This window comes from Biomphalaria glabrata, chromosome 15 (genome assembly GCF_947242115.1).
Source record: "Biomphalaria glabrata chromosome 15, xgBioGlab47.1, whole genome shotgun sequence".
Taxonomy (NCBI): domain Eukaryota; kingdom Metazoa; phylum Mollusca; class Gastropoda; family Planorbidae; genus Biomphalaria; species Biomphalaria glabrata.
This window is the reverse complement of record NC_074725.1, coordinates 3,534,096-3,553,191: the sequence shown is the minus strand read 5'-3', so window position 1 is coordinate 3,553,191 and position 19,096 is coordinate 3,534,096. Positions and strand designations below refer to the sequence as shown.

At 37.8% G+C, this 19,096-nt stretch overlaps 2 protein-coding genes across 5 annotated transcripts; both read right to left on the bottom strand.

The window, feature by feature from the left end:
- Positions 1-2,060: 2,060 nt before the first annotated feature.
- LOC129923214 (uncharacterized) lies at positions 2,061-6,624 on the bottom strand. Of its 3 annotated transcripts, none has more exons than XM_056013300.1 (2): positions 6,523-6,624; positions 2,061-4,007 (listed from the first exon to the last, which is right to left on the bottom strand). In XM_056013300.1, exon 2 carries the CDS (start codon positions 3,500-3,502, stop codon positions 2,171-2,173), a length of 1,332 nt encoding a protein of 443 aa, XP_055869275.1. In that variant the 5' UTR covers positions 3,503-4,007; positions 6,523-6,624; the 3' UTR covers positions 2,061-2,170. The 3 variants fall into 3 exon arrangements, with proteins under 3 accessions (XP_055869275.1, XP_055869276.1, XP_055869274.1); XM_056013301.1 differs by having other exon boundaries at positions 6,445-6,612; XM_056013299.1 differs by lacking the exon at positions 6,523-6,624 and adding an exon at positions 6,279-6,421.
- Positions 6,625-11,923: 5,299 nt separating this feature from the next.
- On the bottom strand, positions 11,924-15,877 carry LOC106066868 (kelch-like protein 28). 2 transcript variants are annotated; one of them, XM_056013249.1, is made up of 2 exons: positions 15,859-15,877; positions 11,924-13,923 (listed from the first exon to the last, which is right to left on the bottom strand). In XM_056013249.1, the coding sequence occupies exon 2, from the start codon at positions 13,906-13,908 to the stop codon at positions 12,082-12,084; it is 1,827 nt and encodes a 608-aa protein (XP_055869224.1). In that variant the 5' UTR covers positions 13,909-13,923; positions 15,859-15,877; the 3' UTR covers positions 11,924-12,081. The 2 variants fall into 2 exon arrangements, with proteins under 2 accessions (XP_055869224.1, XP_013081421.2); XM_013225967.2 differs by lacking the exon at positions 15,859-15,877 and adding an exon at positions 15,558-15,770 and having other exon boundaries at positions 11,925-13,923.
- Between the last annotated feature and the right edge of the window lie 3,219 nt (positions 15,878-19,096).

Genomic DNA, 19,096 nt, shown 5'->3' with positions numbered 1-19,096 from the left:
TAAACCACTGTTACATAAGATCTGAACGAAGTGGTTGTCTCCTTTCCATTAGGACTAAAACAGGAAGATTTAAAAACTGTCATCATCGAGAAGTACATAGAAGTCCAACTCATAAAGCGCTGGTTCTGAGTGTGTATGTGTTTCGTGTGTGAATGTTGTTCGAATTTTTCATCTGTACTGTTATTGTACAGTAGTTACGCTGATATTGTCAATTGGAGTCAAACTGAATTTCCATTTGATTGAATCAATAAAATTATCTTATCTTATCTTATAACAGAAAACGTGGAAGAAAACGTTTGCAATACCAAATCGTTGAATTCAAACCGACTAATTCATGCAGTAAGGCTGGGATCAAAACCAATTAGAACATGAGAACATAGACGTCACTTCATTTCCCTCGCTCAGAAGTAGATTTAATAAGTCGCTTCATTTCTTTTAAGTTCAAATCTAAAGAAGTGCTCTCGAATCTTAATTTATGAAAGTTTAAAAATAGTAAGCCGTAGTGATCGACCACGTAGACTGTTTTAGTTTCCACACAAACTCGTTTTGCAGTCTTCTATCTATTTAGTATGCGTATCTGAAACTCAAAAATATTTTTAAAGAGTGATGCCCTGGGCAGCTGCACTGTCATAATCCGGTCCTTGGTTGGGTGTTGCCTGAAATAATGTTTTATAAAATGTTTTACATGTCTCGGATGTTTCTTCGGAGTTGAAGATAATTTACTTCCTAGTCCAAACTTCCCGCACGGAGGTGGAGCGGGCAGGGTTTGAACCCGGGGCCATCAATAAACAGTCCAGCGCGCAGTCCGTACGACCCAGGCAGCCATCTGTGAAGAAAGTGTGTTGTATAATACACGACATTCTCACTTCGTTTCACTCCTAATGGACCTCATTCACCAATCGTAAACAAACATTGAGTCACGTGCTTCTCTATCTCTTCTATACAAATTACGATCTAATTTTAACCAACAATGGTTATTACGTGACAGTTTTTTTTTCGTTGTTTTATCAATATTATCACGTGACCGTTCATTTTGGTGAATCAGGTCCATTACGCATTTCCTGAGGACGAATGACATTAAGGCTTTATGTGTGCAATGACATGGCAGGGAAGATGAACGTGAAAGGCCAGTCGCCGATACTTGTATATGAATTCCGTTTTTACTTTAAAACATCAAGAAGTTTAATTTCGTATTCAGAATTTCGTTGTATTTATTTGAATTCCTAAGTCACGTGCCTCTATAGATTAATGAAGTTACAATACAATGGGCCACTTTGTAAAATAATTTTACAAGTTCGGGTAGGTGTAATAATTTGTAGCCTGTACGCATTAACTCTTTCTCTCCTAACTGACGATACCAGCGGTGATTCCACCAGAATGTGGTAAATAATTACGGAGAGAAAGAGTTAAACCTCCGTGGTGTTCTTTAGGGTTCGCCAGAGGCCAATCGTTGCAGAAGGCCTGAACACTGACCTGTGACGTCATAACCTGTGGGCAGTTTAAGCCAGCAGCTCGTCGCCACGTCTCACAGGTCTGTACGATATGGCAGCGAGCTATTGCTTTAAACTGCCCACAGGTTGCGTCGTTGCAGGTCAGTGTTCATGTCTTCTATGTCGATTGGTATCGGTTTGCCTGTCTCTGTACAGAGCAAGACCACAGCATGCACCAGTTTTATGGTTTGGTTTTGGTTTTAGGCACATCGGCACAATTTTAGGCCATGTCGTGCCTGCATTCCCTTAAAGACTACTCTCTCTCTCTCTACATAACCATAACTCTCTCTGCACCAGTTTTATCTTTTCTCAAGAGCTGTCGTACTTTGAAGTCGTTTCTGATCAACTTGCAATCGTTAAGAATTTGATCTACTGGTTCATCTGCCACAAGCGTAGATACCAAAATGACGAGCCAAGCCCTCAGTCTCACGCATGCACAAACTTAATTATTACGATCAATTTCACTAAGACAAACAGCCTAACACTGTAGATCATAGAATAACCGAAATGAAATCAAACTTTAAAAAAAAAATATTATCAAGGAAATTAACTATATTTCAGTAAAATTTTATTACTGAATATTTTAAAGTTAACTATGATATAACCTTATCAAACAAAATATAGTATAATAAGAGATTTTAACAAATTATTTCAATACATAATAGTTGTAAGTGTGCCTGCTAGAACATATATTTTCGGCGGAGTGTTATTGGTAGAAAGATTTCGGTTTCAGTGAGTTCACTGTTGATGTAAACTATCTCCCCAAATATACCTGGTAAATATTTACTTAACCTAGGATCCCTTGACAGCATTTCTGACCGGACACCACAGATGTAGAGTTTATCGAAAAACGTGATCGCACCGACAAGTGACCAGTCGCAACTCCAAAGGTTTGCTACAAACTCTAAGTCTAAAGAATCTGATTGTGGTCTAACCATCTTCCACAGATCACCATTTGACTGTAAAATGTAAGTAAAATGGTCATCTCTAAAACTGGTCATTCCTTTTGCTGGTCCTTCAAGATTGTTGAGACGTGTCCAGATATTTTGTGACGTATCATAACACTGGACGACAGTCTCTACACCTTTCTCAGATACACTTGAAAACGCAAGAATCATATGCTCATAATTTATCACGTGACATATTGCTTGGCCGTCTTTGATTGTTGGATCTGCTGGTACAGTAGGCAAAGAAACGAAGCTTTCGGAGACCGGGTGAAGCCTGCCCATCACTTTCCCATTGCTGGGCAGAATGTAAATAAAGTCATCTATCACTGTTACATAGAACTTGGCATACTTGAGGACCAGATACATTTTTATGGCTTTAAATTCATTGTCGATTAATCGATAAGCGTAAACAGAGGCATTATGCCCTTGATTTTCTTTTTGCGCCATAAAGAAGTAGTATAAGATATTGTCCATTGTACAAAAAGCGACAAACTCTCTTCCGATCAAACATCGAACGTCTAAATGTAGAAAATTGTTTCTTGGAAATGACATTGTCTGTAACAGTAGATCTCCATTTTCTTTCCGTTTCGTTGTCATGGCAACGTTTTCAAAGTCACTTTCATTTCTGTGGATCGCCGCTGTTGGCCATTGGCCATTTCTTTTCCCGATTTGAACTTTGTACAAGAGTGCTTTATTCACAACATCGTTGGCCATCTTGTTCTCGCTGACCAGTGGGTTACAGAGCAGCATTTCTAAACTTTCACGACTTACTAGGCATAATCTGGCTTTGGATAACAAAATTCCCAGATATTGTTCTCTGTTATCTGAAGAGATATTCTGAGGCTTTGAGTCACTCTGATCTGAAATGGCAATTGTTTCGTTACTCTCAAATTTATTAATGGTTAGAGTTTTGAAACGTTTGCATCTCATTTCACGAATAGTTGAAACATTGTGTAGTAGTCTAGATGGTTTGAATTCTGTCCAATGTAAAATAGCCTTAATGACGTCTTGTTCTGAATTGACTTTTAAATCCTGACTCTGAACTATATGTAATATTTCATTCATTGGCGACTCCAAGAAGGCGCTTGTTCTATAAAAAGAATTGAAATTGTCTATAAGGTACGGCCAAGCTGCTTTGGTTACCGATTGAGAATTTAAGAGGCTGCCAATTTGATAATATTCAATATAGTTTTCTAAAGACAAAGATTTTATCACATTCAGTGATCAGAAAAACTATCTGCAGCTTATCGGCAGCCCTCCAGATGTCAATGACATTGTCATTTGTCAAAACACCATGTCCAGTGTAGATAGATTCCAGGATCAACTCAAAAAAGTTTCGCTAGATATATCTTCAAAGTTGACAGTCTTCAATTCCGTTTCTTTCATGCCGGATCTAAAAAGTCCTCTAAAAAACCCAGAACAAGCTGCCAGAGGAAACCTGTGACACCCAAACTGTGTTGTACCAAGCGTGATAGTAAAATCTTGCAGTTCTTCGCATTTCCAGAAGTCACTCAGTCCGTGAATGATCCCATGTGCCACTTCTCGTTTGATAGACATGCTATTTGTTTTCCTGGAGAAAAAAACAACAACAATTTCATACATAAAATAATGCTACAGACAAATTCTAATTACCATCTACAACAGCGGTTCTCAAACGTTTTCCTTATCGGAACACTTCGCACATTCTGAGTATTTAGTGGAACACTTTGCTTAGTTTTCTAGAAGATCAATTCACGTGGTGGCCTACTAGTTAATTATTCCAGTAGTTCGTGGAACGCCTATTCAGGCCTCTCGGGAAATTTCGGTTCCGCGGAGCGCAGTTTGGGGAAAACTGACCTACACAAGATTGCATTACAAATGCGGAAATACGAAGTAGAATGACAATAGCGACTAGATTATTCAGCCCTTTCACGAGATGCGAGGCAAAGACTTTTCTACAGGGAACAGTACCAGGAAAAAGAAAGAGGAGACAGACGGAAGGAACGATGGGTGGAGAGCATTAAACAGTGGACGGGTTTGTCAAAGGAAGAGAGGGGATTGGAGAGAGACGGTTGTCAGATCATGTGAGGTGTATCCGTTCTCGCACTATGCATTTCAAGTAGAAACTTAACACAAATATTCATTGTCTATGACAACACATGAATCAATTTAAAAAAATCAATAAGTTAATTAATTAGCGGTAATTCATAATTTAAAATTGATTAAAAAACGAAAATACATCTTGCAGCATTGAGAGATGCTAAAGCAAATGTGCAGTTCTTTCCCCTATAAAAGTATTATTTTTTTAATCAGCAGAAGGACCTGCGCTAGGCGTCGCGTATCGATCATCTATTTGAATAGAATTAAAACAAAACCATCACGCTGTTTGCGACTTTGGCGCAAAAAAAAAACAACAAAAAACAAAACAACAAACAGGCCCGCTACATGACGTCTTGCTGACCAAGCACAAAGAATGACTTGACGACAATCTAGACTATTTTGAACATAGACCTACTGCTGCTTCCATTGTCTCTAAGGCTTTGACGTTTTTAGATCTCTTCTTATCAAGAAAACAACAACCTTTCGTTATAATGAATTTCTGTAGCGTCCATTGCAGGCAAACGCTTGAGGCTTAGTCCTGGAGTCCCGATTTCCTTCTACATGGGTGGGGGGGGGGGGAAGGGGTGGAGCCAAAAGTATTACTCTGTGGGATAGTGACTAGTACAAGTTTGGGATAAATTTTCCTAAAACGAACAGAATGATATGAACGCATTTAAATCTACGTTACTAGTTTCAACCTATTCTTCTTCTTCTAGCCAGCTTTATTGCTGCTGAGCTGTGAGCTCTTTTGCAGACTGTGCCAAGGAAAAGAAATTGCTGTTTTCTTCAGTTGTTCAGCACTGCCGTACAAGGTGTTGGTTATGTTGGGCTGGAGAGGAAGTAGGGTCTGCCTGAGGTGGATTAGGAAGTTTCAACCTATAAATGTGTGATTGTCGTATTGTGCATCTAGTTCGAATCTTATCAACATGATAATAATACGTCCTTCGATTCCGAAGATTAAGGATGAGTGCGAGTGTTTCACGTGACTAGGCAGACCCAGTTGCGACCTGCATATTTTTCCTCATCTCATGCAGACAAAGCCGTCGTCCGCCGACGGTCTATTTAATTATTTTTTTTCGATTTGTTTGCTACTGAGCTGCTCTATGTGTACGAATAGGCCCTTCTAGCACGTACCTAACAGGAGCTTTAACTTGAGGTGATGAATTTGATGAAGTTGCTGCCTGGTTTGTTTGTCCATCAACCTAAAAAAAAACAACCCAGAGTTCATGCTGAAGAGGTCCCCATTCGGAACTAACTTAGCTCCACAAATCAATGTGAATGTCCAACTTCTTCATGTTGTTGACCACAATACCTACCTGGGCAGCACGGTGTCCAACGATGCGTCACTGTCCAGAGAAATAGACAACCGTCTTGCAAAGGCCAATGGCATTTTTAGGTCGCCTCAAACTGAAAGTATGACGGAATAAGCCCCTTCACCTAGCAACAAAAAATCAATGTGTATAAAGCTGTGGTTCTCAACACTCTCGTATGGCTCTGAGACCTGAGTGCTCTATCGAAGGCATTTAAGGCTCCTCAAACGATTTAATCAAAGGTGCCTTCATTTCATTATAGGCATACTCTGGCAAGACTACACTACAAATAACTGTTCTTTCGGGGCCAGAGTGGATTGAATTGAATCACCAATTACAATTCGACAGCTGAGCTGGGTCGGACATTTATCCCGCATGGAAGACGACCGCATGCCTAAAGGAGGACGGCGTAACAGAGGGGCCCGCCGTAAGCGCTATGAAGATCAACTCACCTGCCATTTCGCCCTCACTGGCATAGAAGAAATTTGCTGGCAGCGGGTGGCATCTGAAAGAGACAGTTGGAGAGCTCGCACAAAGGACGCATATACCACATTTGAAACCAAAGAAAGACCATTCGATAATTCTAAACATTAGTTATTAATTAACTTGCAGACTTACTTAAGTCGAATTTACTACAAGTGTTAAACAGAAACTAAATATTAAAAATAGATGTAGTTATTATTTCTTAACATTTACATGTTAATATAGTCTTTTAGGGTTAGATCTCTTTAGAGTCTAGACATTCTCGATTAAATCTTGACATCTGAATCTAGATCTAAATTTTAAATAACAAAAAAAAATTACGTCATATCCTTACCGAATAAAAAATATAGAAAAGAAAAAAAAATAGATTTGCATTTAAAATATGTAAACTAGATAGAATTAATAATTATTTAATAATAATATCTATTTTAGCCTTTGTACATCACACAACAAAAAACCTTTATAATTGTTACAGCTAGCTTATAAAAGATTTATTAAATGTCGTTTTGGATTTATTTGTGGGTTATCGATAACTGGTGTTTGCGTCCTTAACATTGACTATAAATATTGTCATTTTCTTTACAAATGAAACCACAGCACAATATTTCTTGAAGTTGTCTATTTAGCTGTAAAATCTTCAGCCGATATCTTGTAAAACACTGGACTCGGCTTCATTAGAGAACAGAAATAGTATGGGGGAGGGGGGAGTGAATTGGACGTGACCAGGACCTACTTTTCTATTGGTCAGTAGTCTTATCTTATATAATACAGACGTTACTTCAAAATAGAATATGATTACGCCCTACGCCTGTTCCTATGTCATTCTAGTCATGCATGTCAATTAATGACTTAAATCCTGCCAATTCATTAGTTAATTAATGACTTAAACTCTGCCAAGTCGTTGGTGGTCTTTGGCTGACTCAGGCAACCCATTCAATACTCTAATAGCACTAACAGCGCTCCCAGGGAGGCCAATACAAGCGCTACAAAGACCCTCTCAAGAGCTCCTTCAAGGAGTGCGATATTGACATTCACGGCTGGGAAGCACTAGCTCTCGATCGCTCCTCATGGCGTGAAGCTGTGAGTCTCGGAGTCTCGAGATTTGAAGCAAGAAAAGTGGCCAGGAGGAAAGAGCGCCGAACCAACAAAAAGCTGAGAGAAGATGCAACTGACCAAACCCACCCATGCCACGTACGTTGCCGTCTTTTTAAAGCGAGGATTGGACTTTAAAGTCATCTTCGAGTCCATAGGATATGAGAAATGTGCTCATCTTCGATCACGAAGGAGGAGTCGTAGCTATGGTGGGGGAGGAGGGGGAGAATTATAAAATCCCCCCGGGCCCCCATTTTAGGAAGGCCCCCAAATAAGTGTATTTTACATTAAAAATTAAATATTGCGCAAAAGGCAGTCTGTCTGTCTGGTAAAAAGTTTGAACATGTTTTTTGCTCCCATTGCCCATTCTCAGATGAGGTTGAAACTTTTGACAATTATTCATTGTGCCTGACGAAATATGAATCAATACTAAAAAAGTTAGTTAATTAATTATTGGTGATCAATTAATTTTTTTTGATATCGAAATAAAGGGAATAAATGCTACTTAATGAGAGATATGAATGTATACATGGATTTAATTCCATTATAACGTTTTGACACCTTTTTTCTCCAACTTCCCATTCTCAGGTCAAGAATAAATTTCGGCACAATCATTCATAGTCGATGACAATAGAAGAATCAATCCTCAAATTCACCATTTAATTTATCAATTAGAAATAGTCTGTTAATTGATTTTGTTTTATATAGCATAAAGGGAGCTAATCCCTGCCATTCTCAGATAAATGACAATAATTAGTGGTTCTTTCCCTTAGTAACCTTATTTTCTTTTGCGTGTTTTCACATTGTACACAGCAATCAAACACAAACCGCTAGTTGTTTTTTTTTGTTTTTTTTAGCGGCCCCCGTAAGGGGAAAAAGCCGCTATTAGGTTTGTGCAAAATGTCCGTCTGTCCGTCTGTCCGTCTGTCCGTCTGTCCGTCTGTCACACTCAGATCTCGAAAACTAGAAGAGATATGAAAAATATTATTTCATCATTAAATCCGGCTTGAAAAGTTTAGGTGCAACGGCTACTTTTGGTTTTCTAAAAGCAAACCGTTTAATTTATAAAATTAATTATGCAAGCGATTTTTTCATAAAAATACACCAATTCTAAAACAATTACGTAAATGTAAGGGAGGCAATGTTACAATATGCTAACAAAGATGGACAATTTTTGTGTATTTTCAGTATCACTAAGTCAAATATATTTTTAAAATGTACAGGAAATGTTTACAACAAATACAAATAATAGTTAAAGACGTTTTTTCTGGTCAACTAGCAGCTAAAATTAAAAGAAAACATTTCTGTTTGTTTATAAAGGCTAATAATGCACTTTGTATGTAAATATCACGCACATTTTTTTAAATGGACTTTTTATGCAGCGATTTTCGTGCAGTAGCGTAACGTCGCAACATGATCAGGAGCTAAACCAATTCCTTAAATTTTTTTTAAAAATCAGATTTTATTTATTTTTTGTTTAGTGCCCCCATCCGAATAAAAGAAGCTTATTTTTGTGCGTTTTGTCTGTTGGTCGGTCTGTCCGTCACGATTAGATTTAAAAAACTAGAACTCTAAAAGCTATTGAAAATCTGATTTACCCTTTAATGTTCCTCCCATAACATCTCAATAGTTTTAAGTATCTAAAACTGATTGTTCCGGATTTTTTTGTGCAAAACTAATCAACGCCAACAAATGTTTGTTTGCTCTTCTAACTTATATTACATTCAATTTCCATGCTTAAACGTTGCAAAAACACATTATCAATAATATGTTGTTCCGTTTTTTATGTAAATAGCATATTAATGCTAAATCATAATCTCTATACTGACTTATATTTCATTAAGTGTAAAAATGTTCCGGATATTGTTTTATAAAACATGAATTATGCCTAATGATTGTTTGAAATCGCATAAGGCTTTTAAAAAAAGAAATTTACTAGAATTGATTACTGAAAATTACTTTTTAGACATTTAATTTTCTTGTAAAACATAACATAGAAGTTTTGTAATCGATAAAGAAAGTTCCGGATTTTGTTTCTTACAAATCGTCGCCAGAAATTTCCGAATTTATTTAAAAATCTACTAACGCCAAATAATTGTTTGAACTCCCTCTTCTAATTAATAAACAAATAATCTTCTCATTTACGAAATAATGTTTTTACGGATTTTTATGAAAAATATTTTAACTCACTACTCTCTTACAGTACATTTAACTTTCTACCTAAAACATTAAAAAATCTAATTATCGTTAATATTATGTTCCGATTTTTAAGGAAAACAGAATCCAAACACCAAAGTAAGGTATGAAAATCTCTCCACGTGGCTGTAGTACATCTAATTTTTATACGAGACCATCCAAAAAATTTAATTAACGGTATTACATTTATCTGAAATTCTCTTTTTCTTTTACTATTTATACAAACATCCGGAACAATCTATTATATAAACTTTTCAATTGTGTTCATACCTAAAAATTATTGCGATGTTTTGAAACGTAAAATAAAGGTTAATCAATTTTTAATAACTTTTAGTTGTTTTTTTTTATATCAAGATAACGGACAGACCGACTGACAGACAAAACGCAAAAACAATGTGGCTTTGATCCTTTTTAAATAATATCTATTAGAACTCAGTGCACCAATGTTTATGAACCCTCGTTAAATATCTCGTGTAAATAAAGACATTTTTTTTTATGGTACCGGTACTAGCCTATTGTGAGGTAATGGAATTTTTTTTTCTTTGACGTCATATGAATGGACTCTTTAAATGTAATGTTAAAAGAACGCACTCGGTGCACCAATGTCTATTAACCCTCGAAAAAATTGCTTGTATTAATGAAAACATATTTTAGTCTAACTAAGCCGTGTGACGTAGTGTTTTTTTTTCCTTTGACGTCACATGGAATGAATTCTTTAAATGAAATGCTAAAAGAACGCACTCGGTGCACCAATGTCTATGAACACTCGAGAAATGGCTCGTGTTGATAAAGGTGATTTTTAGTCTAGCTAGGCCTTGTGACGTAGTGTTTTTTTTCCTTTGACGTCATATGGAATGAATTCTTTAAATGAAATGCTAAAAGAACGCACTCGGTGCACCAATGTCTATGAACACTCGATAAAAGGCTCGTAATGATGAAGGCGATTTTTATTCTAGCTAGGCCGTGTGACGTAGTGTTTTTTTTTCCTTTGACGTCATATGGAATGAATTCTTTAAGTGAAATGCTTAAAGAATGCACTCGGTGCACCAAAGTCTATGAACACTCGATAAATGGCTCTTATAGATGAAGGCGATTTTTATTCTAGCTAGGCCGTGTGACGTAGTGTTTTTTTTTCCCTCTGACGTTATATGGAATTAATTCTTCAAATGAAATGAAAAAAGAACTCGGTATAGTAATGTTTATTAAGCCTCGTTATGTGACTCGCGTTTAAAAAAGGAATGATATCTTGATTTAGATCTAATCTAGATTTTTTAAACTAGATCTAGATTTTTATTACAGTATATCTAGATCTGGATTTATATTCTAATTAAAATTATTTTAGAGTCTAGATCTAGAATTTCTAGATCTAGTTTAGACTAAAATAGACTAGATTAAGATGTAGAATTTCAATTTCTAAACTTAAAGTGTAAAAAAAAAAGTGTAGATTTTCATTTCCAAACGTTTTGATCAATATTGTAATGTTTTAATATACTAAAACTAATCTACTATTTTTTTATTAAATTTAAATTTAAATTTACGGCAAATGAATCTTTGAAACATTATTACTTTTGACCATCGGATGGCTGCCTGGTCGTGCGGTTTGCGCGCTGGACTGTCGTTCAGATTTATGGTTGGCCCATGGTTCAAACCCTGCCCGCTCCCATCCCCCGTCGTCCTGAGGGAGGTTTGGACTAGGAAGTAATTATCTTCAACTCTGAAGGAACATCCGAAACGTGTAAAACATTTTACATCAAAATTAAATCACCTCTTGAATATTATTTGCGAATATGCAGATCCGACAGGGATCCGACTTCGACGGGGGCCGCCTCTGAGTTTGTGTAACACAAACTCTCTTTGTAATCTTGTTTTAATAACGTTTTTGTTGTTAACAGCAGGCTCACTGTGGTTTAGTGTTTCGGGTGTTCCTTCAGTGTTTCGGGTGTTCCTTCAGTGTTTCGGGTGTTCCTTCAGTGTTTCGGGTGTTCCTTCAGTGTTTCGGGTGTTCCTTCAGTGTTTCAGGTGTTCCTTCAGTGTTGCGGATGTTCCTTCAGTTTTTCAATTGTTCCTTCAGTTTTTCAAATGTTCCTTCAGTGTTTCGAATGCTCCTTTAGCGTTTCGAATGTTTCTTCAGTGTTTCGGATTTTCCTTTGAACTGAAAATTATTAAGTCCTAGATTGATCTTTACACAGAACGGGAGACGTGCAGTGTTCGAACCCAAGATTAAAGGGCTTACCACTCAACCAGGGAGTCATGTATTGATAAAGATGAAAAGAGCAATAATACGGATAACATATACTCAATGAAGATACTGCTTCTAATGACTCGTCAGCAAAGCAATTAATCTTTAAAACAACTTTATTATTAATTCATTATTAGTTACGTAGTGCATGAATACATTATTAAGTGTAGGATGTTACTAAAGATATACATGAAATCATTACACTTATATTAATCTGAGTTACTTATATCTCAAAGTTGGACCATTTATGTTTTCTTGATTATTATAGGAAGAAAGATCTTGTTCTCAACTGGTTCACGCTCTATAAAAGCTATTTGACTGAAAACACCTGGCAGAGACTTTCGTAGCTGAGTATCACCTGAAAGTGTTTCTGTCTTGACCCCACAGATGTAGAGTTTATCGAAAAACGTGATCGCACCGACAAGTGACCAGTCAATACTCCACAGATAACTCACATATTCAAATTCTAAAGAATCTGATTGTGGCCTGACTATTTTCCACAGATCACCATTTGACTGTAAAATGTAAGTAAAATGGTCATCTTTAAAACTGGTCATTCCTTTAGCTGGACCTTCAAGATTGTTGAGACGTGTCCAGATATTTTGTGACGTATCATAACACTGGACGACAGTCTCTACATCTTTCCCAGATACACTTGAAAACACAAGAATCATATGCTCATAATTCGTCACGTGACAAATTGGTTGGTCGTCTTTAATTGTTGGGTCTGCTGGTACAGAAGGCGAAGAAACAAGAGTTTCTGAGGCCGGGTGAAGCCTAGCCATCACTTGGCCATTGCTTGGCAGAATGTAAATGAAGTCGTTTATGACTGTGACATAGAACGTGGCATACTTGAGGACCAGATACATTTTGACAGCTTTCCATGTTTTGTCGACTAACTGGTAAATGTAAACATATCCATTAAGTCTTGCGTCATCCAGTGGCGCCAAGAAGAAGTAATGCAAGACATTGTCCATGACACAAAAAGCGACAAAGTCTCTGTCCTTTAAATCTGTATTGTCCAGATTCAGCCACTTGTTACTTGTCAACGAGAATGCCTGCAATAGACAACCTCCACTCAGTTTTCGTTTCATTGCCAGGCCAACGTGTTCAAAGCTGCTACAATTTCTACGTATCGCCGCTGTTGGCCATTGGCCATTTCTTTTCCCGATTTGAAGTTTGTACGAGAGAGCTGTATTCACGACATCGCTGGCCATCTTGTTGTCGCTGACCAGTGGGTTGCAAAGCAGCATTTCTAAACTTTCGCGACTTAATAGGCATGTTCTGGCCTTCGACAGCAAAAGTCCCAGGTGTTGTCCTCTGTTATCTGAAGAGCTATTCTGAGAATTGGCGTCACTAAGAGCTGTTGTAGAGAATGCTTCATTGTCTTCGCCGTTGCTATTAACCCCTAGTGTTCTCAAACGTTTGCAACTCATTTCATGAATGTCCGACAGGTCGTGTTGCAGTGCAAAAGGGTTAAACTTTGTCCATTTCAAAATGGCCTTAATTACGTCATGTTCAGAATTTACTACCAATTCCTGACTCTGCACTAACTTTAACAATTCATTTATTGACGACTCCAAGAAGACGCTTGTTTGCACAAAGGAATGGAAATTTTTCAGAATGTATGGCCAAGCTGCTTTGGTTACTGGCTGAGAGCTTAAGAGGCAACCAATCTGATAATATTTATTATAGTTTTCTAAAGACAAAGACTTTAATACAAAATGTTCACATTCAGTGACCAGAAAAACTATCTGCAGCTTGTCTGCAGCCCTCCAGATGTCAATGACATTGTCATTTGTTAGAACACCATGTCCAGTGTAAATAGATTCCAGGATCAACTCAAAAGTTTCACTAGAAATGTCTTCAAGGTCCACATTTTTTAACTCAGTTTCTTTCATCCCGGATCTAAACAGTCCTCTAAAAAACCCAGAACAAGCTGCCAGAAGAAACCTGTGACACCCAAACTTTGTTGTACCAAGTGTGACAGTAAAGTCTTGAAGTTCTTCACATTTCCAGAAGTCACTCAAACCTCGAATTATCCCGTTCGCTACACCTCGTTTAATAGACATAATTATTTATTTTTCCTGGTGAAAAAAATAAAAAAAAAGGTAGATAATGTTAGTTGGTTTATACACACAAATATTACTGTTATTTCAAGAATATGGTAAAGATTATTTAGATGAGAAAAGATAAGATAATTTGTAGTGGTCCAATCAAACGGAAATTCAGTTTGACTACAATTGACCACCTCAGCGTATAACTACTGTAACAATAACATTACAGATGCAAATACGAACAACATCGACACACGAAACACATACACATTCACAACCAGCGCCTTGTGACTTAGACTTCTATGTACTTCTCAGTGACGACAGATGACCTTGTAACACTCTGACCGAAAGTGGGATGAAGGAGTTTTAAAATCTTTGCTTTAGTTCTACTGGAAAGGAGACGACCACTTTATATATTCTACACCGACCACCCCACACACCCTTTTACAGTTGGGGCGTCCTACACACACACACACACACACACATATATATATATACACATACACGCACACACACACATATATATATATACATACATATGTTACACAGATTATTTTGGGCTAGGTCTGTCTGTTAATAAATGCTGTTCAACTCTAATTCCTCAATCAATATTATCAATCGTCATAAAAAGCCTGAACACTGACATGCGACATCGCAACCTGTGGGCAGTGGAGACCAATGGCTCGTTGCCACGTCACAGGTCTGTGTTAAGGCCTACTTTAAGCATCCACTGCCCACAGGTTGTGACGTCACGGGTCAGTGTTGATGCCTGCTATAACGATTGGTCTCTGCTATGTTCCCCCCCCCCCATCCCGATTACAATTTTGAAAATATAAATATATTCTGTTTATTAATGGGCACATGTGGATCAGCATGGTAGGATTTTTGTTTTTGTTTAGCTTTGAGTGTTTGTGAATAACTCGTGCAGACATGCAAGGACTTTGCAGGAGTAGAGATTCCGTTAGGACTGAAGAAAGGAGTATTGAAAGATTTAAGGGGTTATTGAACTGAATGGGAAATTTGTTTGATTACTGTTCAAGATAGTTATTTTCCAGGATTATTAATTCATTATATCGAACAAATAGACTGGACTGATCTTCTTGTGAAGGTGCTATTTAGATTAAGAGCAATGACGGCACAATAGAGTTTTTTAGAATCTCAAACCTAGAAATCTAGAACGAAATCTAATCCTAATTCTATTCCATTGGCCTCCTTCAGTCGTAGAACGACTATGGTTCATCTCAGAGCACACATCCTCATGTGGCTGTGGAGCCCTATTTTGGAGAGACATTCCGTCCACAAATAACACTGGTTAAGGTGGCTTTTGCTTCGGTGGTAGAGTAGCTGGCCATTTTTAGAATTGTACGTTTTTCTTCCTGAGCTGAGACCCATGTACTTTCACTGTCCATAGCTTTCTTGGTCACTGTCTCTCTCCATCTGGTGCGGTCTAGAGCTATGTCTTCCCTATTGCCCCCACCTCCGTTACATAGATGTAATAAAACGGGACCTCAAATCAGTGAACATCAATCCTAATTGAATGTTAACCTTTTTGAGATCTATGAATTTTATAAATAGGCTTCTTTTAGCTCTTGTCTGTATGCAATTTTAGTTTAGATCTCATCTTTATTCTTTTAGACCTTGGCTAAACTTTGTAGGCTACTTACTAATGCTAGATGATTCTGATGATTCTTTACTGTATCTCACTAACTAGATCTAGAATACCTCTAGACGTTAGGTCGGAATTCTCAGTATGGTGAATTAATACAGAACTGTATGCCAATCTGCATGTATTTAGATCTACAGTCTTGACATTCTGAATGTCCAGACCAAGATCTTACTCGATTGTAAACAAAAGGCACAACAAATTATGGCGTCATTTCCTGACCAAAACAAAGAATGTTGTTTTTTAAATATGTAAACTAGACTCTAGATGGAAATAGGTCTACTAACGAAACAAACTTTTACATTTTCAATGCTTCATTTAACTTCATCTGACAGTTATTCTGGTGGAGAGCTGGGGCGCCACACATAATCTGTCGACCTTGTTTCCCCACTCCTCTCAGTCTTTTGACAGGAGTGTCCTCCTTCATTGACAGAAGAGCGTCCTCTTTCATTGACAGGAGAGCGTTCTCTTTCATTGACAGGAGAGTGTCCTCCTTCATTGATAGGAGAGTGTCCTCCTTCATTGACAGGAGAGTGTCCCCCTTCATTGACAGGAGAGTGTCCCTCTTCATTGACAGGAGAGTGTCCTCCTTCATTGACAGGAGAGTGTTCTCCTTCATTGACAGGAGAGCGTCCTCCTTCCTTGACATGCCTATCCATTCTTTCACTCCGTCTTTCCAACGCTTTTTGTTTAATACTCTACCTCTAGTTCTGTGCCCTGTAGAAATGTCTTTGCGAGCCATTTTGATCTAATGATATGACACGGCCATGCTTGTGTTGTTTTTTTTTAAAGAATGGTCAAAACATTATGCGGCTCAGTCGTTATTGTAATCCTGTTTTGGATTTTCTCGTTTATGATGCGGCCTTTGAAGGTGATACCTAGGATCCTATTACGACTCCATTACACGGCTATTCTCCTCCTCTCTTATTTTATACATTACAGACGTTACTTTTAAAAAATAAGATAATTACGTCCTACGCATTTCTTGTGTCAATCTAGTCATGCATAATAATCATAGACTAAAACGGCGCAGGTTTTCTGAAGCTAGGAATCATGTGAATTTCAAGCATTCTTTCTTCTTCTTCTTCTATCCAGATTTATTGCTACTGAGCTGTAAGCTCTTTTGCAGACTATGCCAAGGAAAAAAAGTGTGCTGTTTTCTTCAGTTGTTCAGCACTGCCGTACAGGGTGTTGGTTATGTTGGTCTGTAGTGGAAGTGGGGTCTGCCTAAGGTGAATTAGGGAGGGGCATTCAAAGAGGATATGGTTTACGGTTTCAAAGGGGTGGGCGCAGTGTCTGCAAAGGGGGAGTTGTGTGGAGTTTATTTTGTTCAAGTGGTAATTTAATAGTGGTGTGTGTCCAGTTCTTAGTTGGAAAATTGTAAATTGCTCTTCGCGGGGGTGGATCGCAAGCATACAAGAAAATCGCCATGATTTTAGTGTCCATCAGTCTCATTTTTGTAAAAACAAAATTAAATTTCCCCTTTCAGACCTTGCGATCTATAGGGCAGATGATGTTAAAGTTATCTGTTTCTTTTGCCAACGGTTAACGAGCAGGGTGTCATGTGGCCAGCACAACGACCAACCACCTTTACTTTCCCCAACTAAAGTCAGGTAGCCATTAGAGATGGGTGGACTCAGAGGCGCCCTAAAAATCCCGAAATTAAAAAATCCCAGTCTTCACTGAGATTCGATCCCCCATGTTAGGAAGCCAAGTGATCAACCCCCCGCTGATTGTTTGTACCGAGTGATAGTCGTTCCTCTTTCCTAATTTCCTTAAGCTTTGGACTGTGCAGTTCAGCTCTAAGCTAGAAATTTAAAACAAAATACATTTAATTTTTTGTCTTTCTGTTTTTGGGAATATCGAAAAGTAGCGCCCAATGACATTGATTGCTAATTAATTATCGACCACAGGCGGACAATGGTTATGCTAGCCCTTGATGTGGCAAAATATGTAGGTCACAACTGGGGCTGTGTAGCCACGGGAAATAATGCATTCCTCATTATCTAAATAGCACTCAGGACTAAATTAACACACGAGAAGAACATAACCATCTTTTGTTGAAGCAGCGTCTGTAATGTGATGGTTAGGGACGATTGTCAAGTCATTTAGACATTTTAGGTTGTAAATTTAAGAAAAATATGTTTTACATGTTTATGATGTTGAAGATAATCTACTTCCTAGTCCAAGACTAGTTTGCAAACGTACATATAATTACAATCTGTTTCAGCGGGCATGGTATGAACCCGGGACCATCTAGACGACCAAACGACAGTCCAGCGGGAACGCGCAAGACTAGACATGGAAAATTGTTTCTTTTTTTCGTAGCACAATCTTGTATTCGAGAATTTCAAACATGGAGGCAAATCAATAAATAGAAAGTTATTGGTGCATCCGGTGTATAGATTTTGAAGGAAAAAAAACCCCCAGCTGCTATGTTTTTGTTCACGGCCTCCTGTTCTGGTACATCGTCCCAGTGTTCTTGTCACAGTAGTCTGTTCTTTGTTTACACTTTGAGCTCTATGATCCGACTTACAATCCGACACATGAACAAAAAGAGAAAGTGATATGAAGAAATGGGGTGACTATAACAAGAAAAAAAAGTAATAAAATGAAATGAAAAGATATTTTAAATATGTAGAAAAAAAAACCAATGTCAAGAACCCATACTGGAAGTTTAGTGTTGTCAACAAATGAATTAAAATCACTTTCCTAAGATCCGACTTGCAATCCGACACATGTACAAAAAGAGAAAGTGATATGAAGAAATGGGGTGACTATAACAAGAAAAAAAAGTAATAAAATGAAATGAGAAGATTTTTGAAATAAGTACCAAAAAAAATGTCAAGAACTCATATTGGAAGTTTGGTGCTGTCAACAAATGAATTAAAATCACTTTCCAAACAGCGAGGTATTTAAACAAAGGCACAATCATGTTGTACACATTTCATCCAACGGAGGCGCGGTAGATAAGTCGTAAAGCGCTTGAATTCCGAACCGGGGGTCCCGGGTTCGAATCCTGGTAAAGACTGGGATTTTAAATTTTGGGCGCCATTGAGTCCACCCAGCTCTAGTGGGTACCTGACATTGGAGAAAAGTATTTAAGGTGGTCGTTGTGCTGGTCACATGACACACTCGTTAACAGTGGACCACAAAAAACAAAACAACAGATGACAATTAGATCGCATGGTCTGAAAAGGGAACTTTACTTCTTTTTCCACCCAAGCCCTCAGCCTCCCTGAATATAGCTACAGTCCTAAAAGAGGACAAAAAAAGAGGACAAAAAGAGGACAAAAAAGAGAACAAAAAGAGGACAAAAAAAGAGAACAAAAAGAGGACAAAAAGAGGACAAAAAGAGGACAGAGAACAAAAAAGAGGACAAAAGAGAACAAAAAGATGACAGAGAACAAAAAAGAGGACCAAAAAAGGACAAAAGAGGACAAAAAGAGGACAAAAAAGAGGACAAAGCCTTACAAAGCAGGACTAAAAAACACTCAAAAATAAGACAACGTATATTTTAAAAAGTAGGCCATGGAGAAA